Source organism: Notolepis coatsorum, assembly GCF_963971535.1.
Source record: "Notolepis coatsorum genome assembly, chromosome: 1".
Classification (NCBI taxonomy): Eukaryota; Metazoa; Chordata; class Actinopteri; order Aulopiformes; family Paralepididae; genus Notolepis; species Notolepis coatsorum.
The window spans coordinates 200,033,530-200,056,681 of record NC_140165.1 but is presented as its reverse complement, the minus strand read 5'-3'; the positions used below and the strand labels follow the sequence as shown (position 1 = coordinate 200,056,681).

At 44.4% G+C, this 23,152-nt stretch overlaps 1 protein-coding gene across 1 annotated transcript in view; it reads right to left on the bottom strand.

The window, feature by feature from the left end:
• The window catches only part of blmh (bleomycin hydrolase), a 66,547-nt gene that overhangs the window by 10,011 nt on the left and 33,384 nt on the right, over positions 1-23,152 (bottom strand). Inside the window, exons 7-11 of the mRNA XM_084316848.1 lie at positions 9,713-9,868; positions 9,437-9,595; positions 6,323-6,390; positions 4,779-4,896; positions 2,379-2,448 (exon numbers count right to left, since the gene is read on the bottom strand). Of these exons, the coding sequence (XP_084172974.1) occupies positions 2,379-2,448; positions 4,779-4,896; positions 6,323-6,390; positions 9,437-9,595; positions 9,713-9,868 (571 nt within the window). The remainder of the gene's footprint in view (positions 1-2,378; positions 2,449-4,778; positions 4,897-6,322; positions 6,391-9,436; positions 9,596-9,712; positions 9,869-23,152) is intronic.

Sequence of the window (23,152 nt, the reverse complement as noted above, 5' to 3'; positions counted from 1 at the left end):
ATTCCAATTAATTATTAAAATCCAAATTCCCTACAATTGACCTAATTATATTTACTTATCTTATCCATTTATTTTTATATTTACTTATCTCATCTATTTACGGTATATTTACTCAAAGGACCGTACCAGTGTAACTACATCACACTACTATTGGCCACATAGTTTACTTAAACATTGACCATTTGCTTAATTTTTTTTTAAACATTGTTTGTTTACATGTTGTCCATATTCAAGACATCACATGGTAAGTAATTGATATACAAAGCATAATTTTTGGCTGAAGTGGTCCTTTAACTCATCTAAATATATCTTTTTCCCCTCTCCCTTAATTACACCATCTCAATTTTCTCAACTTCTTCATGCCCCCCCCCCCTCTCTGCTCTCTCCCCCCTCTCCTTGCTCTCCCTCTTCTCCCTTCTCTTTGATCTCTCTCTTCTCCCCTCTCTTTGCACTTTCTCTTCCCCCCTCTCCTTGCTCTCTCTACCCCCTCTCCTTGCTCTCTCTCTTCTCCCCCGTCTCCTTGCTCTCTCTCTTCTCCCCTCTCTTTGCTCTCTCTCTTCTCCCCTCACCTTGCTCTCTCTCTTCTCCCCCCTCTCCTTGCTCTCTCTTCTCCCCTCTCCTTGCACTCTCTTCTCCCCTCTTTGCACTCTTCTCTCCCTCTCTTTGCTCTCTCTTCTCCCCTCTCTTTGCACTCTCTCTTCTCCCCTCCCCTTGCTCCCTCTCTTCTCCCCTCTCCTTGCTCTCTCTCTTCTCCCCTCTCCTTGCTCTCTCTCTTCCCCCCCTCTCCTTGCTCTCTCTCTTCCCCCCCTCTCCTTGCTCTCTCTCTTCTCCCCTCTCCTTGCTCTCTCTCTTCTCCCCTCTCTTTGCCCTCTCTTCTCCCCTCTCCTTGCTCTCTCTCTTCTCCCCTCTCCTTGCTCTCTCTCTTCTCCCCTCTCCTTGCTCTCTCTCTTCTCCCCTCTCTTTGCCCTCTCTCTTCTCCCCTCTCTTTGCTCTCTCTTCTCCCCTCTTTGCTCTCTCTTCTCTCCCTCTCTTTGCTCTCTCTTCTCCCCTCTCCTTGCACTCTCTTCTCCCCTCTCTTCTCTCCCTCTCTATGCTCTCTCTCTCTTTCCCCCTCTCTTTGCACTCTCTTCTCCCCTCTCTTCTCTCCCTCTCTTCTCTCTCTCTCCAGCTGTCAAACAAACACGGCCTCTCATCCTCACCGACGTCACCTCCACCGTTTGTTTTCAATAACTTTATTAACTTGTCCGTGGACCTCCTCCCCATCTGCTCAATGTTTATGTGAATAAGATGCGTGAAACACATTTCATTTGCAGGGGTTTTCAATTGTTTTCCCATCGGCCTATATCATATGTAGGTTCAAACAAACAGTGTGTGTGAGTGTGAGTGTGTGTGTGTGTGTGAGACTGTGTGTGTGAGACTGTGTGTGTGTGTGAGACTGTGTGTGTGTGTGTGTGTGCGCGCTGCCAGAAAGTGGAAATAAGTGCATAGCGGAATCAAAACACTTCTCAATAATCTGCACTGGAATGTTGAGCTCTGAGAGAAAGAGAGATGGAGTGATATGCAGGAGGGGGTGGGGACAGAGAGAGGGAAAGAGAAACAGAGTGAGAGAGACAGAGAGAGACAGACAGAGAGACAGGGAGAAACGGAGAGAGACAGGGAGAAAGACAGAGAGAGACTGAGAGAAAGAGAAGGAGAGGGAGAAACAGAGAGACAGGGAGAAAGAGAGAGATGAGGTGGATGCCTGGGTCAGAGGTGTTCAGCCTACAGTACCTGCTGTGTCTAGGAGGAAATGGAAGGGAAAAACAGCTCTGTGTGACAGATTGTGTGTGTGTGTGTGCATGTCTGTATTTATGTGTATCTACAGTATGTGTGTGTGTGTGTGTGTGTGTGTGTGTGTGTGTGCGCGTGTGTGTGTGTGTGTGTGTAACAGGGCCTGGCCAATTATAAGTTCATAACACAGCAACACAGGGGACTATCTTCCATCTAATCTTGTTCCTAATTCAATAGACCTAAACAGGAAGACACAGGATTAGACCCGAACAAAGTGGTGTGAGAAAGAGATGAGGAGGGAGAGAAGGGGGGAGGGAGGGAGAGAGGGAAGGAGAGAGGGGTGAGTACATGTTTTAGTCTATTCACTCTGCCGCCAATTTGATATCGGGGACTAACAAGACCTGATCTCTTTGAATGGGGAGCATTGTACATAATTGTTTTTCTTTTATATTTGAAGTCGCTGTCGTCACCTTTACAGTGCCTCCTCAATATAGACTTTTATCAGGACCTAACAATGTAACGTGGCAGTAGATGAGACAGAGGACACAAGGTATAGATTGGAAGGAGATAGGAAGGAGGCACAGTGAGTGTGTGTGTGTGTGTCCCACCTTTGTTCCCCCGATCATCTCCCCAAGAGTTTTCCACCCTCCACTTCTCATAGCTTCCATCCTTCACATCCTGAAAGGGGGAGAGAGATGAAAGGATGAGATGAGAAAGATGAAGGGAGAAGTGAAATAGAGGATGGAGTGTCCTCCCAGCTGGGCTTACTTATAAATTGGGGGGGTTGGGTTGACGGCAATTTCAAAAACTGCAACCGATTAAAGCCATGTAAACACAGGAATGCTTTGACGCAGTAAACAGTCTGTGACCTTTGTGTGAATCTTAGTGTGAGAGCCTTTGTGTAAGTATACTGTACAGTACGCGTCAGCTCTGGGGTCTGCAAAAAATCGTTCCGAGTACCGTATATATCTGCTTAAAAAACGAAAATATCTAATTTTTATTTTATTTCTCCACTTGGTAAATACACAGGTCACAACATGTTTACAGGAACATTTTGGAGTTGTATTTGGAGTGTATTTCGTGACTGTTGGGAACTAGGCTACACTGGCACACCTACTTCCAGTGAATGATGCTAAGCTAGGCTAACGGTGCAGCTGTTCCCTAAGCCTAATGGATGCACAGAGAAGAAAAGGGTATGTATCTGCTTGTCTAACTCCAGGGTAGATGGCAAATAAGCTAATTTCGCTAAAAGTTGGCGTGTTCCTTTAAGTCGAACGATGAGGACAGCAGATTTTGCAATTCGGGTGTAAACTGCAATATCGTTCTTTTAAGATTAAACTGGACCAAAGTGGTGTTAGACAGGCCTTGTCCAGTGAAGTACTGAAGTAGTACTTTATGTTTTTATTACTGTGAATAACTTGCTGAGCGTAGGTACTGGTGATGATTGTATTGTATTATTGTATTGATTCCATGTTTTTGTATCCTTCTCGCCATGACAGATCTTCCGGCTTGACCCCTCCCAGCCCTCCCCAGACCTCCCCCACCTTCTCCAAAGGGACCTCAATAGAAATAAGCCTTGGGGCTTTATTGTGTTTTCCTGATCTTTAGTTTATGTATGCACTCACTGCCCTGGTAAGAGTTGGGTTTTTTTCTTCATGAAATTGTCAAATACAATCAATCAATCTACAGTAGTTCTAACTAGTGGTTAGTCTAGTGGTCTATCTAAGTCTGAACACCCTTCTAAGCCACTATAACGCTCATATAAACCCCCTATAAAGCCACTGTAAAGCTCCTATAAAGCCACAATAAAGCTCCTATAAAGCCCCTATAAAGCTCCTCTAAAGTTCCTATAAAGCCACTGTAAACCCCCTATAAAGCCACTGTAAAGCTCCTATAAAGCCACAATAAAGCTCCTATAAAGCCCCTATAAAGCTCCTCTAAAGTTCCTATAAAGCCACTGTAAAGCTCCTATAAAGCCCCTATAAAGTTCCTATAAATACCCTATAAAGCTCATATAAAGCCCATATAAAGATCCTATAAAGTCACTATAAAGCCTCCTATAAAGCCACAATAAAGATCCTATAAAGCCACTATAAAGCCACAATAAAGATCCTATAAAGCTCCTATGAAGCCACTATAAAGCTCCTATAAAGCCACAATAAAGATCCTATAAAGCCACTGTAAAGCCACAATAAAGATCCTATAAAGCCACAATAAAGATCCTATAAAGCTCCTATAAAGCCACTATAAAGCCCATATAAAGCCACTATAAAGCCTCCTATAAAGCCACAATAAAGATCCTATAAAGCTCCTATAAAGCCACTATAAAGCCCATATAAAGCCACAATAAAGATCCTATAAAGCTCCTATAAAGCCACAATAAAGATCCTATAAAGCTCCTATAAAGCCACTATAAAAGCATCCTATAAAGCCACTGTAAAGCTCCTATAAAGCTCCTATAAAGCTCCTATAAAGCCACTGTAAAGCTCCTATAAAGCTCCTATAAAGCTCCTATAAAGCCACTATAAAGCCCATATAAAGCCACTATAAAGCCTCCTATAAAGCCACAATAAAGATCCTATAAAGCTCCTATAAAGCCACTATAAAGCCCATATAAAGCCACAATAAAGATCCTATAAAGCTCCTATAAAGCCACAATAAAGATCCTATAAAGCTCCTATAAAGCCACAATAAAGATCCTATAAAGCTCCTATAAAGCCACTGTAAAGCTCCTATAAAGCTCCTATAAAGCTCCTATAAAGCCACTGTAAAGCTCCTATACAGCCACAATAAAGACCCTATACAGCCACAATAAAGACCCTATACAGCCACAATAAAGACCCTATAAAGCCCTGGTGCACTTATTAATTAATAGGTATGATATGACCACCTTCTCAGGCTGAATGTTTCTCAACATTTTCATTTTGTCTATTGCCTGAGGCAAGGTGATCCTAGTCCTGATGTACGTGTGTAACGTGTGCATGTGCTTACTGTTAGTGTGTGTGTACCTTGTCTGTGACAGCAGTGAGGATCATAGCGTGGGTCATAAGAGAATCTCCGAATATCAGCCTCTCTGCCTTGGATAGGTTCTTCACTGAGATTCCAAAAACTAACTCATGGTTGAACCTACAAAACACACACACACACACACACACACACACACACACACACACACACACACACATTAACAACAAGGTCTTGAATGTGCCTAATGAAAAACACCAAGAATCAAATGTAAACCCATACAGTGAGATCACATGACTGGCACTAGAACAGGATAGATGGAATATATGATGTCCAATAGAGCTGGTTCTGTTTGGGTCAGTGGTCAGGTTATGTCAACCTCTTAGTCGAATGCAAAAAAAATAATATACAGTATATACATTTTTTTTTCTTTTTTTAATGATTATTATTTTTTATTCTTTCTAAAAGCAAAGAGGCCTAGAAGCGTGGCTAACGCTAATGGCGCCCATACCAGAGAGGCTAACTGCCTAAGAAAACAGGTACAGAGGCACTGAAAGAGGATTGTCCTGTCTAATGAATACACTAGACTAGACAAATATCAAGATGTATCCATCAGTGGACCAATTGCATGCTTTTCGCAGAGGACAAGAAGCCTTCAGTCGACTCCTTCAGACATTAAGCACCCCCACAGCCCAAATGGAATGATGAAAAAATGCTTATTTTTATTTATTTATATATTTTTTTCATCAACAAATTGTGGAAAATCAAAGACGACTATACAAATCCTTAGTCGGGGAAAGCCCTAGCCCAATATAACTGGTTCTGTTTGGGTCAGTGGTCAGGTTTAGGTGAGGTGATGTCCAATAGAACTGGTTCTGTTTGAGTCAGTAGTCAGGTTTAGGCCTGGCACCTTAAAATCAGACAAGACCAGTGTAACACCTGCAATGCTCTATATCCCTGTTAACAATGCCTCATGTATTAAACTAAAGTGAATAGTTGACTGGGTAATTTTGTTTAAACAGTAACGTTAGCTAGGTAGCTAACGTTAGCTCACGGAACAACGATAGCTAGTTAGCCAACACTAGCCAACTACTGCAAAAACGATTGCCAAAATGATGATATCAGACGTTGATATCAGGAGCTATCAGTAGCTAGCCAGCTAGATAACGTTAGACAATGCCTCACGTATTAAACTAAAGTGAATAGTTGACTGGGTAATTTGGTTTAAACAGTAACGTTAGCTAGCATCACTCGAGGTGCACTCGACTCTTGCCGGACCATTTGTTGACAAGGGGGAGGGGGGAAGGGGCAAGGGGGAGGGGGGAAGGGGGAGGGGGGAAGGGGCAAGGCGTGCAGCAGCTGTGAGCAAGAGAGACAGCGAGTGAGAACTCCACTGAGAATTGGATCATGTTTTTCACGCGTGTCATCAATCGGTTTTCACGATCGGCGAAAATAAAGCATTATCGGAATTCACCGATCTCATATTTATACTGAATATCGGCCGATACCGATCACTGGCCAATCGATCAGGGCATCCCTAATACAGACCTATATTCACCCAGGCGTTCTCTTGCGTTAAGATACTCACACGTTCATGTCATTGATGCCCAGCTTGCCATGGAAATGTTTCCCCACGTCACAACCGAACCACACAGCCTGACATGAGGAGGGGAAGGGTTATATCATTAATGAATTCATATGACAATAGTCGTGAATGTAAAGAAAAATTTCATGATATTAACAGTATCTATCTACTAGTCTTTATATTCAGTATGTGTTTCTCACACACAACCCCTCTAGTACAGTAAGTCTCCATTAGCTTATCTAATATGTTACTATGCATTTAAGACAGCATTGCATTTCATTGATATTGGCTGAATGATAAACTGTTAAATGAAAACTCCAACATTTTGGGAAATTAGCTTATTTGCCATCTACCCTGGAGTTAGACAAGAAGATTAGGGATGCACGATAATTATCGGGCCGATATCAGCAATTATGATGTCATCCCGATAAACCCGATAACATTATTGATAGCTCCGATAATATATAATAATTTTTTTGGTTAAAAGAAATCCAGTGTGGGTGGATTGGGATGAAGGGCGCTTGTTTTTATTATAGGCTCCTCCCGTTTTGCCAGTACTGTGGTACGACTGATAGCGTGTGGTTTAGGAAGAGGGAGTTTTTCACAAATCCAGCGCTCCCTTTCTTGGCTGTGACGTAGTCACGTGACATTCAGAGGCAGCAGATAGTAAACAAAGATGGCGTCGTCGGACTTTTTCAAAGTTTCAGAGGAAAACAGTTTGCTTGCTATTTGTAACAAATGCAGAAGTTCCACGAGGAGGGAAAGGGGCAACAAGCTATAACACATCCAACCTAATAAGTCACCTGAAACATCACCACCGCTACGATGGTGTATTAAAATCCGACGACACCGAGCAGCTAAAGGCTAAGCTAATCCAAAGCCAGCTGCAAATGAGCCGGCGGCGTGTAGTCTTTTACCAACACACTTGCAGTTTGACGAGGCGTTTGCAAAATTAAAGACGTTTGACAGAGATGATTTGTCTGGTTTATTTAATTCTTTTTGAGGCGTGCTGTCCTATAAATGCCAAGTAATAGTTGTTTCATGGACCAAGACCACAACAGTCTCCTCTCCTATAGCGTCAAATGTTTTATCTGCTGACAAAGCACAATAGCTGTTGGTTTTTAGTTCACTCATTGTTCAGGGAAACACATTGTTAATGACATTGACGGATTGTGAATTTGTGAAAGAGTCAAAACTGTTCTCTTGGCTTTGTTTTGTTCATAGTAGTAACGCTCATGTCATGATAAATCTGGTTAGGTCAAAACTACAGGAATATACATAAAAATAATAATACAATAAATATATATATATATATTATCGGTTATCGGTATCGACCTTGAGGAGCAGAAAGTTATCGGTATCGGTGTCAAAATCAATATCGTGCATCCCTAAAGAAGATACATACCTTTTTCTTCTCTGTGCATGCAGTAGGAGTAGGAAGACGTTGAGAACTAGGCTAATTGAGGAACCTACTTCCAATGACTGACGCTAAGCTAGGCTAACAGTGCACGTCTTCCTACTCCTACTGCATGCACAGAGAAGAAAAAGGTATGTATCTTAACACTCCAACATTTTGGGAACCCTGGAGTTAGACAAGAAGATGCATACCCTTTTCTTCTCTGTGCATGCAGTAGGAGTAGGAAGACGTTGGGAACTAGGCTAATGGAGGATCCTACTTCCAGTGACTGACGCTAAGCTAGGCTAACGGTGCATGTCTTCCTACTCCTACTGCATGCACAAAGAAAAAAGGTATGCATCTTCTTGTCCAACTCCAGGGTAGATGGCAAATAAGCTAATTTCCCAAAATGTTGGAGTTTTCCTTTAAGTTGTTGATGTGTTACTGCAATAAAAGTTTTTAATCTTTACTCACGAACCCCCGCCCCCAAATAATTACCTAAAAATATTTAATAAGAGATTTAAAAGTATTTGAAAGCAGATTTGATCAAATGCTATTAAACCCCCAACAGATCCAATCCTCCCGCCAGTCTGACCCTAACCCAGTGGCAGATCAGGCCTATAATCATGTAGTCTGAACTTGGCCACCCAGCCACCCTCCGGTACCTCTCCCTCCTTGATGGAATCTGACCATATATAATATAACTCTTTAATCTGACCCACCCAGCCACCCTCCGTACCTCTCCCTCCTTAACACTTTCTGCGCCAACAACAAGTTTACCCGCTATTGGCCGCCACCCATTGAGCGCCAATAACGAGTCAACTCGTTTTTAGATAGTTTTTTCTTTTATTCGATCTTAATATCACTATTACACTCACGGACATATATGTTACGAGTGAAAGCCATCTAGAGACCCAAAAAGTGCAGTACCGGCCAAAACCTGCTAGGCGGAAGTATCGAGAAACCCTATTCCAGACAGTGTGTTACATCTAAAACCCTCCGGGCGCATAATTTCTGTTCAGGCAAGTCTAGTGGTTCACACGATCACTTGGAAACGCGTCCAATGCCCCTCGATGGATAAGTTGTGCCACATTATGTCCAGGACCAGATGGACATCAATACTGGAAATCACGATCAGACAGTTGGAATATTCTTTTTGGAATAAGCCCGATCTAAGGTAAGGAACATCAGACGTCAATTCCAGCTTGATCCTGCAATGATTTCATACTGATCAGCGTGTGGTGTTCAAAACGAAAGCCGTTACTGGCGATCAAAGAATAAAAAAACGCTAAAAATGCATTCATGATGAAACATAATACCTATTATATACATTTGATTTGGAAATAGTAGCGTGTCCAGGCGACTTTAGTAGAATTCACATAGCGCCCCATTACGCAGCTTTCTGGAATTAGCCGGGATCATTCTGAAACTATACAATATTCACCACGAGATAACGCGCAAACGTATTCATGAAAAAATTTATTATTTTTTGCATCTTGGACAGAAGATAGTTACTGTCAAATTACCATAGTATTGTATCCATAGCTATAATATAGAATATAGATATAGCTTGGCAAACAATGTGACGCACAGTGAAAATAGGCTCTAGATAGCTGGCGCTCTAGCTACGAGGATAAGACTAATCCCCGGCGCTAAATGTGTTAATGGACTGACCATATACAACAGAACTCTTTGATCTGACCCTAACCCACCCTCCATACCTCTCCCTCCTTAATGGACTCTGCGGCAGCTTTCTTGAGCAGCTGGATGGGCTGGTTGTTGTACAGAGTGTTGTGTCCTCCGACCATGTTCCCCAGGAAGTCAACACTGTACAGTTTCCCGTAGGGATTCTGTGGCCTGGGGTCGTTCACAAGGCAGATCTACAGACGTAGAAACACAATACTAGATCGGATACAATGATCATTATGGAGGTTCCGGGGCCGCCGTTCTTGAAGGCAGCAGCAATTAATACCAGGCCAATTTGAGTGTGTGTGTACCTTGTCCTGGATGTTGTAGAGGGGTTTGACGTGCTCTGTATAGAACTCCAGTGGGGAGAGCGGTCCCATGCGGTGGAAGTTCTTGTCCTTGTCTCTGTACTCCCAGCAGATGGTCTCTGGAGGACTGCCCAGACACACACTGGCCACCCGGAACACCTACAAACATAGATATACAGCATATGAGAACAATACACGTCTTTCATACCCGAGTGGTTGGAGGGGACTTTTCTCTGGTTTTGTTGATGGTACGAATATGGTTACTACTACACTACAGCCACCGGCACAAAGTGCTATGATGAGAGGCCATTCAATGATCTTAATGCAACTTCTATAGTGTAACTGAAGCCACTCCATTGAGCCAATAATAGTCACGCAGTGTTCCTCTCCAGTCTAAAAAAGGAGCCGTGTTTTAGGAATAGGATACTTTCAGAGCCAAAGCACAGTCCTTGTCTCAGTATGTCTCTTGGCCTGACCTCTCTAATAAGCAGTGCTTGTCTCAGTATGTCTCTTGGCTTGACCTCTCTAATAAGCACAGTCCTCGTCTCAGTATGCATCTTCGCCTGACCTCTCTAATAAGCAGTCCTCGTCTCAGTATGTCTCTTGGCCTGACCTCTCTAATAAGCAGTCCTCGTCTCAGTATGTCTCTTGGCCTGACCTCTCTAATAAGCACAGTCCTCGTCTCAGTATGTCTCTTGGCCTGACCTCTCTAATAAGTAGGGATGCACCGAATGGGAAATTCTTGGCCGAAACCGAATACCGAAAATAGGAAACAGTTGGCCGAAAACCGAATGCCGAAATGCCGAAAATGATTAATATAAATATATATATATTAGGGATGCCCCGATCTATCGGCCACCGATCGTTATCGGCCGATAATCAGTATAAATATGCGATCGGTGATAATGCTTTATTTTCGCCGATCGTCAATACCGATCTCACTCGCTCGTCTCGCTGAGTTCTGTCTCAGACACCGGGAGCTGTGCGGCGTCTGCTCCTCCCTCCAGCCCCTCCCGCGCGCATGTAAACACGGGTCTAGTAGTCTAGTCTAGTGGGACGGGAGGACGGCGTCTCCCTTAGCTAACGTTAGCTACCGTTACAAAATGACCCAGTCAACCATTCACTTCCAGTCCAATACGGTATCTAGCCGGCCAGCTACCGATAGCTCCTGACATCAACAAACGCTCCAGCAAGTCTAGTAGAGACGTGTATGATACCTCAGCTAGCTCATGTTAGCTGACGCCAGCTCACTGTTCAAAACGAAATGTCCCACTGAACTAAATAGTTCACAGAGGCGCTGTATCAACGTTATATAGCCGGCCAGCAGTAGCCACAGATAGCTCCTGATATCAATGTTTTATAACACTCATTCGATGCGTATTCGAGCTGAGGGCATGTTGTTGAATATGATCAAAAGGGTCTAGCTGCAGCTCCAATAGGGTCTAGCTGCAGCTCCGGAGAATCCTGGCCGTAGCTGGAGGCTACTAGAGTACACACAGACAGTGGAGCTTGTTGCGGGGTGGCGATGTCTCGCAGATAATACAAGTACAAGTCTAATTATATTATATATATATCTTATTAAAAAAAAAATTATATAACATAATTTAAAAAAAAAATTTAATCAAAAACGATCGGTATCGGCCAATATGGCTCACGACGATCGGTGGCAAAAAACGTGATCGGGGCATCCCTAATATATATAATGTATTTTTTTTCAGCTACCGGATTATGGCAAAAGACATGATTATGGCAAAAAATATATACTAATAATAATCACTATTATGGGCCCATAAAACATTTATTCCGCACTTTTGAATGCATACATTAATTCCAGACTGACTGCTGAAAGATTGTACAATTTAAACATTTTCTCTTTGCATACAACAAAATGTGCATTAAAGTCAAGTGCATTTTCTTTTCTCGGTAGGAGAACTACAATAAAGTGCATTCAGAACAAAGCCAAGGTGTTTTAAAACTGCATAAAGATCTGCATAAAGACACACACACGAGAGGGAGAATAGCTTATAGCAGACTTAATGATGTTACTATAGTGGTTACTGAGTCATAATTCATGGCGTTCTAGCCTACATGGAAGGACTGTTGTATTTACTACATCTCCCGTGACTCTTAGCGGGGGATGACGTAGCTTAACGCTAACGTTAGTAACATTATAGTAATGGCGAGGATATAAAGCATGTTAAAGACGCATTTATTGGATGCGTTGCTTGCAGAGTTTACATAGAAAAAGCACGACTCCCAAGACAAGAGGAGTTATCACAGGCTGTAGAACGCAGGAAGAGCTGCCAAGCTGCTCACGTTACACGTTGAGCATGCTATGTCTGTAGCCACGTTTTGATTACATCATCACAACAACACGTTAGGTTACGAATAGGGATGTCCCGATCAAATTTGTTTGCTCCCGATCCGATCCCGATCATGTTATTTTGAATATCTACCGATACCGATTTTTCCCGATCCGATCAAAAAAAAAAAAAAATGTAAATGTAATGTTTTTTTTTTTAATCCCAATTTCTCACATTACATTCACCCTGAATGTTGACGTTATCCAGGTGAAAAGTTAACTTCATTCAAGGGAGGCATTGCAATCCTTGACATAAATCATTTGATGTATAATTAAATCAAAGGAAATGCGTTTGGGTCTGAGAGTGTGGCTGGTCTGCCGTTCTGCAGCTGGAGACGTGAACATGGTCATGTTTGTTGAAAAAAAAATTTAAATAAAAAATACCGATTTTTTATTATTATTTTTTGGCGATCCCGATCTTCGGAAAATCACGTGATCGGCCCCGATCCCGATCACGTGATTGGATCGGGACATCCCTAGTTACGAACGTAACCCTGTTAGTTGACATTCGGTGATATATTTTCGGTGCTAAAACCCTTTCGGCCGAAAGCTGAAAGTGCCCTTTTTAACCATTTTCGGCCGATACTTTTCTGTGGCCGAATATTCTGTGCATCCCTACTAATAAGCACAGTCCTCGTCTCAGTATGTCTCTTGGCCTGACCTCTCTAACCTGCCTCCTCCATCCATCACCAGGTCCATCTCTCCTCCCTTCCAGCTTTCTCTCCAATGTTTCTCAAACATGTCTTCAATGCCTCCATCCTTCCCATCTAACCCCCCCCCCCCCCCCCCACCCCATCTCCTCCATCTCCCCCCTCCCTCTCTGTGTGTCTTCCTGTGGTGCTGAGGTTCAGACAGAGTTCTTGTGGGCTAAACTGGGCCGTTTGGGTCCCTGGCCCTCCTAACCTCTGATATAGTAATCTCAGGAATTTCCGTCTCTCCCTGTGTCTCCCCGTCTCTCTCCCTCTTGTCCCCTCCGCTCTCCCAGCACTCAGTCATGTAAAAATACAGACGCCGTTCCTATCGAGCATGATTAAGAGAGGACTTGGGCGAGCGCCATCGTTGGTTATAGATAAAGGTAGAATGGACAGGCAATGATTCATCCGTTTGAAAACATGCAGGCGCATGTATCCATACATACATTCTGTACTGCGGATAGGGGTATGTTTCTTTTGTGTGTGAAGACAGTGATACATACGTAGCACACGAGTACATCTTACATAAAAGTATTGTAGACAAGCATTTCCATGAGCATGCATACAGAGCACTCCTCTATTCGTGCTCTTAGGCCTAGTATGTTTACACACATTTCCCATAGACTTCCACGCACTATTTTCATAGACTTCCACGCACTATTTTCATTGACTTTCTCGCCCGAAATCCAGAGGAATTAAAACTCCCGGTGCGGCTGGATGTAGAGCTGAGGGGGATTATCTTTGGCCCAAACCTCTTGACAAAAGGCTCCAGGGGCTTTAGCTGCAGTTTTCCACCCTGTGTCCACAGGTCTTTAAACAGCTAATGACATTCCCGGGGTCAGGTTAGCAGACACATCGCCTTGCCAGCGACCCAGCGGCCTATCTACCTTTATACACACAAATCATGTGCACGCCCGTCGCTCACACATACTTATGCGCACACAGGCACACGCGTATGTGTACGCATAGTCCCCAAACTAAATGTGTGTCTCTCAAGACACTCAAATCGCACCCCACATCACACACAAAATGTGCGCAGTCACGCAAGTGTAGGCGCACGGAGGCACATATACGCAGGGAAATCTCCATCTCAGCGAGACGCGTAATCTACTCCGCTCGTTTCAAGATAGCGGCCACTTGTTGTTAATTGTATATTGAACCAAGTGGATTTACGGCACTTGGTTGTGAGATTTGCATATTCACTTGTTTGAAAGTGATAATCTTCTCATCTGACCCTGGGGAAGATGGCAAATAAGAATTTCCCCAAATGAGTGTTCTTTTAAGAAAAATATCAAATTTTTAAGACTCTCCATCTTTTTTTTTTTATCCACTTTTTCTCCCATTTTCTATAATTTCTCCCATCCCAATTTCGTATCATCCAATTCAACCCTCCCCTGTCACGAACGCTGTTTCTTGCCTCCCACAAGCCGGCTGCAATGTGGACTAAGTCATACATAGCACAAGTCCCCTCCGGTACTTGAGGTAACAGCAGTCGCATCTTTTCACCTGCGCAGCTCGATCTCTCAGTGTCGAGGAGTAACGCGTGGGAGGCTCACGCTGCCCCCGACACTTCCTGATTCTACTGCGCAGGCGCACCAACCGACCTGTAGGAGTCGCTGTCCACAACGCCCGATCCCCACCCATCAGTTTCCCACCCCCTAATACGGCCAATGTGTATTAGTACGGACGACCAGCTAAACTGAAAGCAAATGTGGAGAGCGGGGCTCGAACAGGCGAGCCCAGCGTCTCCAGATTTCGTGGCGAGCGCCTTGCCCACTACGCCACGTAGCCGCCCAAGACTCTCCATCTGTTAAGACTTTTTGCGTGTGCAACACACACACACACACACACACACACACACACACACACACACACACACAGGATGACATCGACATGTGTACAACCCTTTGACTGCACAGCCTTTCCTCAGTTTCAGGTTTGTTTAGTCTGTCCTGTAGAGAGGAGCCCATCCCCATTCCTCATGCCACTCCTCCTCTGTGTTTGATACCACCACTACCACTGCCGATATAGAGTCCTACACTTTTGGGCCGGTATCAAATAACCGCTATCCGATACTAGTACCAGCATCCCTACACCCTCCATCCTTACTCCACCTCTATCTACTGCTCTCTCTCTCTCCTACTGTTCCTCTCTTCTGCCCCTGACCTTTTCTACCTCCATGTCCGTTCTGTGCCTTCTCTCTTATCCCTCTCTCATCTTACAGTAGGTTTATTTTAAGTTTGAGACCTGGACCTCGCCTTGAAGCATCTACCCCTAGCCCAGCTCTTCTCCTCTCCTCAGGTTAAATAAACAGGAGCTCAGACTGGGGTCGGGCTGAAAGGGAGGAGGCCAGGAAAAAATGGCTGCCGCTGTGCTGACATCACAACAAGGTCAATATTGAAACACCTGTCTCCGCATTAACAGACAGACAGACAGACAGAGGGAGTCAGTAGGATGGTGGAAATGAGCCAGAGAGAGAGAGAGAGAGAGAGAGATAGAGAGAGAGACATGGGGGGTATGGAGTGATGCATAATGATGCAGAAACAAACCGATGATGGATAGTAGGGGTGGGGGGGATCGATACGTAGGACACAAAGTATCGGTATTTAATTATTCATAAAAAAATCAAAAGAAATTGTATAAGGAAGTTGCATTGTTCATTTCAATACCTGTAATAGTACAGTAGTCCACACACACATGTGCATTCAGTTAAGTTGGAATATGACTAATACAAACAGTTCAGTTTGTCAGGTACATGCAACACAAATTACAGTGTTTACATCTGTCTGAGAAAATACCATGTTCTGCAATAAAGATGATTGAAGTGAGATGAACAGACTGAACTTTATTTTATTAGATAAAACATGTTGACAAAGTTTTACTTTGCAATACTCAGCGTAGCGCGATATATTTAGTATCGAGATACTATCGTATCGTGACGGAAGTATCGCGATAGTATCGTATCGTGAGGTCTCTGGTGATTCCCACCCCTAATGGATAGATTGTCGTAAACATACATGCAGACAGGAAAGGATTACAAGGAAATTAGTGGATTGAGACAAACATACTAAGAGGGGAGAGACAGACAGGGAGGAGACATACATACAGACAGACAGGGAGGAGACATACATACAGACAGACAGGGAGGAGACATACATACAGACAGACAGGGAGGAGACATACATACAGACAGACAGGGAGGAGACATACATACAGACAGACAGACAGGGAGGAGACATACAGACAGACAGGGAGGAGACATACAGACAGACAGGGAGGAGACATACAGACAGACAGACAGGGAGGAGACATACAGACAGACAGGGAGGAGACATACAGACAGACAGACAGGGAGGAGACATACATACAGACAGGGAGGAGACATACATACAGACAGACAGACAGGAGACATACAGACAGACAGACAGGGAGGAGACATACATACAGACAGACAGGGAGGAGACATACATACAGACAGACAGGGAGGAGACATACATACAGACAGGGAGGAGACATACATACATACAGACAGGGAGGAGACATACAGACAGACAGACAGGGAGGAGACATACAGACAGACAGACAGACAGGGAGGAGACATACATACAGACAGACAGGGAGGAGACATACAGACAGACAGACAGGGAGGAGACATACAGACAGACAGACAGGGAGGAGACATACATACAGACAGACAGGGAGGAGACATACAGACAGACAGACAGACAGGGAGGAGACATACATACAGACAGACAGGGAGGAGACATACAGACAGACAGACAGGGAGGAGACATACATACAGACAGACAGACAGACAGGAGACATACAGACAGACAGGGAGGAGACATACAGACAGACAGACAGACAGACAGACAGGGAGGAGACATACAGACAGACATACAGACAGACAGACAGACAGACAGACAGACAGACAGACAGACAGGAGACATACAGACAGACAGGGAGGAGACATACAGACAGACAGACAGGGAGGAGACATACATACAGACAGACAGACATACAGACAGACAGACAGGAGACATACAGACAGACAGGGAGGAGACATACAGACAGACAGACAGGGAGGAGACATACAGACAGACAGACAGGGAGGAGACATACATACAGACAGACAGACAGGATACATACAGACAGACAGGGAGGAGACATACAGACAGACAGACAGGGAGGAGACATACAGACATACAGACAGACATACAGACAGACAGACAGACAGGAGACATACAGACAGACAGGGAGGAGACAGACAGACAGACAGACAGGGAGGAGACATACAGACAGACAGGGAGGAGACATACAGACAGACAGGGAGGAGACATACAGACAGACAGGGAGGAGACATACAGACAGACAGACAGGGAGGAGACATACAGACAGACAGACAGGGAGGAGACATACAGACAGACAGACAGGGAGGAGACATACAGACAGACAGACAGGGAGGAGACATACAGACAGACAGACAGGGAGGAGACATACAGACAGACAGACAGGGAGGAGACATACAGACAGACAGACAGGGAGGAGACATACAGACAGACAGACAGGGAGGAGACATACAGACAGACAGACAGACAGACAGACAGGGAGGAGACATACAGACAGACAGGGAGGAGACATACAGACAGACAGACAGGGAGGAGACATACATACAGACAGGGAGGAGACATACAGACATACAGACAGGGAGGAGACATACAGACAGACATACAGGGAGGAGACATACAGACAGACAGGGAGGAGACATACAGACAGACAGACAGGGAGGAGACATACAGACAGACAGGGAGGAGACATACAGACAGACATACAGGGAGGAGACATACAGACAGACATACAGGGAGGAGACATACAGACAGACATACAGGGAGGAGACATACAGACAGACAGGGAGGAGACATACAGACAGACATACAGGGAGGAGACATACAGACAGACAGGGAGGAGACATACAGACAGACATACAGGGAGGAGACATACAGACAGACATACAGGGAGGAGACATACAGACAGACAGGGAGGAGACATACAGACAGACATACAGGGAGGAGACATACAGACAGACAGGGAGGAGACATACAGACAGACATACAGGGAGGAGACATACAGACAGACAGACAGGGAGGAGACATACAGACAGACAGGGAGGAGACATACAGACAGACAGACAGACAGACAGGGAGGAGACATACAGACAGGGAGGAGACATACAGACATACAGACAGGGAGGAGACAGACAGAGAGGAGACAGACAGACAGGGAGAAGACAGACAGACAGACAGACACATAGGCACAGACCAAAAGGATGCATACACACACACACACACACACACACACATACATACAGGGAGCATACAGGGAGGAAACAGACAGACAGGCACGTAAAATTAAGGGAAAACTCAAACAGATAGATGTTCACTCACTCTCTCCCCTCCTTCTCACTCTTCCAAGAAACAGACAACCATCATTCATGGTGGACAAGCAGACCCTGACAGTGCCGTATGTGGCTCTGTGTGTGTGTGTGTGTGTTTGCCGCAAAAGCATATGTGCTAGCAAGCTGGGATGCTGTTGCAGCTATGCGTGTGTGTGTGTGTGCATCCTCCTGTGTGTCTATGGCAGGGATTTATGGCTGCTGGACAGAGCCAGACAGTGTGTTTGAGCAGTGTCTTTAGACACACATATTTGTTTTATGTGTGTGTTTGAGCAGTGTCTTTAGACACACATCTGTTTTATGTGTGTGTTTATCAGCCAACGCCCTGAACATCCCTCTCCATAACACTAGCAGAACTCCAGTCACATGACTTTGTACTCTTTGCTTTTGACAAGATGAGTCTGTGAATTCATCCTAATGAATCCCACTTTCTAATTAAGGCGTATCCTTTCTCAATGGCCACTGGAGTCTGTTGGAAAATGTAAAAAGGTTCATTCAAAAGTTGTGCGCCTGCCTATCTTAGGCAGGCCACCTAGGTGTTTACATTTCAACTTGAGCGAGAAACTTGCCAGGCGAGATGGAGCAAATATAGGTATATCTTAACAATAAAATGAAATAAGACTGCTTATTACCACTTTGACAACCTAAGATGGCTTAGAGTAGACGACAGAGTACAGCAACCTGCAATGGGCCTGGTCTACAAGATACACTACACGACCAAGGTACCCATGTACATGTCAAAATACTTCCCAAAGGTCAGTGAATACCACAATCACAACACCAGAGGGAGCTCCACAAATCATGTTAAACCCAGATTCGGCTCAAACAAGGGACTAAACACGTTTCGCAATTATGTTACATCAATGTGGAACGCCCTACCCAAAGCTGGAAAGGAATGTGAATCACTACCCACTTTCAAAACCACTCTCAAAGAACACCTACGGGAGACTGCAATTCAAAACTGGTCCCTGTAAATGTCTCAACCCAACCCCCTCCAATGTACAGTAAATGACGAAGTATGGTTCTGTCAATATTCCAATGTACAGTTTTGCTTGTACAGTTGTACAGTGTCCCCCACCTAGTTGCTAGTTATCAACTGTCCCACTGATAAAAGTACTGAGTAAATTGAGAACAATATTTATCTTCACGCTGCATCTGAACCTACGGCAAGACTATTGTTTTTGTATCCAAAAACTGTGAATGTTACCCACCCAAGCCTCTCTAAAAGACAGGGAAACCCTTGGCAACTATGAGTCTGGATTTTGATTGACTGTGAGAGCAGGCATCCGTCTGGCCACCCCCTCCGTCTGCAGCAGAAGGCCTACATTAAGGCCCCTATCTGAGATCCGCTCTGAGGTCAGCTGTTATTGACAATAACAGGAAGCAGAGAGGGACAAGAGGCCATGGCTGGCTTGGTAGTAGTGAGGATATGACATCCCTACTAATACGGTAATGAGTGCAACATACAAACAAACCCACATGCACATACAGACAAAACAATTGCCAATCTAGAGAACGTTAGAGGAACAATAAGAACATGAATATGTGGTACAGAGGTATATATTATAAGCATTCTTTCTCCCATGTTGTGCCAAGGATGTTCATCCAGCCAGCCAGCCATGCTCCAGTTTCCAGGCTTAAAACAGAGCCAGGTGGGGGTAATAGAGCCGACAAGTGGCCGTAACAGGGGCCTCCAGGAAGCTAGTGTGTCTATGGAGAATCCTGCTAGAGATTAGCATGTTTCCATGTCTCTATAGACCTCTGTTAGCATTTACCGTTCTATCCTGATAGCTTTGCGTGTCTCTATATAGAATCCTGCTGGTTGTTAGCGTGTTTCTATTAGCATGTTTGAATCTCTATACACTCCTGCTAGCATTTAGGCTGGTGGACCTAGCAAGTTTGCGTGTCTCGCTGTAAACAGTAAGACAACTTGCCGCACGCTAGTTTGTCTAAAGTTCGATAGCTCCACCTACTGGGGCTATTCCGTTGTCTTGCATGTCTGCCCGTTTCCTTGTCTCCCAGGACACAAACAAACAAAACAAATCACCAAGTGTTATGGGAGACACTCACGCGCAAATAAACAAAAACAACTGCAGCACGCTACAAGGTTACGGGCTAATGGTTGCCCTTCTCTATTGTCCACAGCGTGTAGTAGCATCATGATCAGGCCTTGTCCAGACGCAATTCCAATTCCTTGTGTGTAGAATCTAGCTGCACAGTGCACACCTGCACATTAAAATGTTTTAAAAGTTTAAATTAAAAGAACGATGAATATCAAGTTGGTTGGACAATAGTGTTTGAGCTGGATTGGAACAAAAAACACAAATCCTTATGAACGCTCTGAATTGAGATCAAAACCATTGCTTGGATAGCTAAGAATTATAAATGCAAGTCCAAATGTAAGCAAATGACACCATACAAACAGTCCGGGTAAAAACGAGCTTAGTCTTGATTAAAAATTCCTGTTTTGTAAACCTTTAACACATGTGGCCATAGTAGAATTACAACAATGGTGTTCAATTCAAGAAATATGAGCGTGCCGTGCACTGCACATGCAAAAAAGCGGTCCCTTTTAGGCGGTACTGACAATCACACTCTCTCATCACACAGTAACCCACCCACATGGAGAAACTAACAGACCAAGCCAATAGCCAAGGTTGAACTTAACACTCTAGACTCTATACTGCAGCAATGACATCACTAATTTGCTAGCTGTCACATGAACTAGTCTAGTCTGAAGAATTACTATGCGTTTTTCTGGGACAATGCATCAATGTTCTAGTGTTAGGACATGGTGTTGTCTGATTCCCTGTGCATGACGCAATGGAGCGTCAACTGCGCGCACGCATGCATGTGTGTGTGCAGTGTATGTGTCTGGGTGAGTGATGGGAGAGGACCAAGGATGTACAGCAGACGCAGCATTAAACACGTTTGAACCTCTATAAAGTAGGCCTCGCCCAGGCATATGGATCCTGTCACCAAACCACCACCAAGATCACGTTTACTGCGCTTCCACCAGGTGTGCATCGGAATATACAGCCTTACGTCATATCCCCTCGCAAAGGTTTTTGTGAATGCTTTTCTGCAGTACATATTTTGACCCAGCGGAACAAAGCAGATAGACCGCACTAAGGAAATGCAGAGGCCTGCGTGTGACTGAAGACAACCCAGAGAGCCGGCAGGCCCGGTGGCCTGTCATGGCCAGTGTGTGTGGGGCTGGTTTGATGAAGACCAGCCCTCAGTCACAAGCAGGGCACAGGGAGGGTGGTCAATGTCACCCACACACACACCAAAGTGAGACTGACGTGACACTTTGATCCAGGGGAATACAGGTTGCACGCATGGACACAAACACACACGTCTCTTAAGTTCTGCCGCTAACGTGCGCGCCGTGAGGTTCAATTAGGCACGCAGGCCCACATGCATTATGCACGTACACCATTTTGGAAGATGCTAAGGGATTGCGCTTTTTCTGGCGCTATGCCGGCGCAAATAGCTCTGAAACACAGTTTGCTATTCACCATGGAAGCGCAACGGGTGAAATGCGGTGGTAATTGCGTTTCAATCAGCATTGCGTCTCGGTGCGTCAGTGCAATTTGCAGGGATTTAAATGAGGTAATATGGGCGGAACATGTTCCCCTTTCTATGCAAATGAGCCTCGTAATAAAACACTCCCCATTCACAAAGGCCAGCGCTAATTGCATCGTGCAGTTAAAGCGACGCTATTTACGAGATCTGGTGGTAACTAAACGCATTCATTGCCAGCGTCTCGGGTGATCGTGGCAGCAGTAATTGTTGCCAGGCGAAGGCATCGTAATGCCAGGCGTGCTTGTGAAAGAATATTTCTAATGAGAATATCACTTTTTGATTTAGGCTAATTTGGAACCCCTGTAGGGTCATTGTTATTTGGCGAGGTCTCTATTGATGTGAAGTATTGTTTTTGTTTTTAATATATTGTATCTTGTTTGACACTTACATTCACTTCACAAGGACCACAATGGAAACAAGCTCTAGGGCTTTATTGTGTTTTTATCCTTTTGATCAATATTCTTTGTATTGTATTGCACAATCCTTGTTTTATTGCTTCAATAAAGACATCAATCAATAAAAAAAGCCAGTCACCCATGCAATCTTATATAAATATTAGGGGTGTAACGATGCATCGATCCTAATGTGACGATTCAACTGCATCGATTTGAAAATGTTAGAATCGATAATAGAAATTCTTTATTCTTTCGTTATTTTCTTTTTTGTGGATTTTTTTTTTTTTTTTTACTTTATTTTTTAGCGTTTATCGCTTTTCCTCGTCAAACATGACCGACAGATAGTGAGGGTGAAACGGGAGAGAGAGCCGGGGAAGACATTTGGCAAATGACGGCGGGTCCGGGAATCGAACTCGGGTCAGCCGATCCGCGACGCAGCGTGGTGTGCTACTGGAGCGCCCCTGTGGATTGTTTTTATTGACCTATAGTCCATTCATGCTGAGTGAATCAGTTCCCCCAGCCACATTTGTGTATACATTTTATTTTTTGGGAGAATTAACATTGACTGAAATTTATCTAATCGAATCGTGGTCAAATGAAGATTTCATGATGCATTGAATCATTGCCTGAATAATCGAATTTAATCGTTGTGAGGTTGCATCGTTACACCCCTAATAAATATTGTATTCAACTTTGCCATGGCACTGCCATGTTGCCACAGACAACATCTGGTTTCGTTGTTAGTGGGAAGACAGGCATTGCATGCTGTTCACCAGTGTATTGTAATCTGGTGTGAGCCGGCAGACGAGAGCAAAGTGCCGCGACGTGGAAAGATGTGGGTGATTTTGCACGAGCCCCCACACGCACGCTCGTATTCCGATCTGGGCAATAATATTCACAGGGGTAGATCTCGTCGTGGGACACAAGTTCCCAATGCATTGTCCCGCAGGCGAC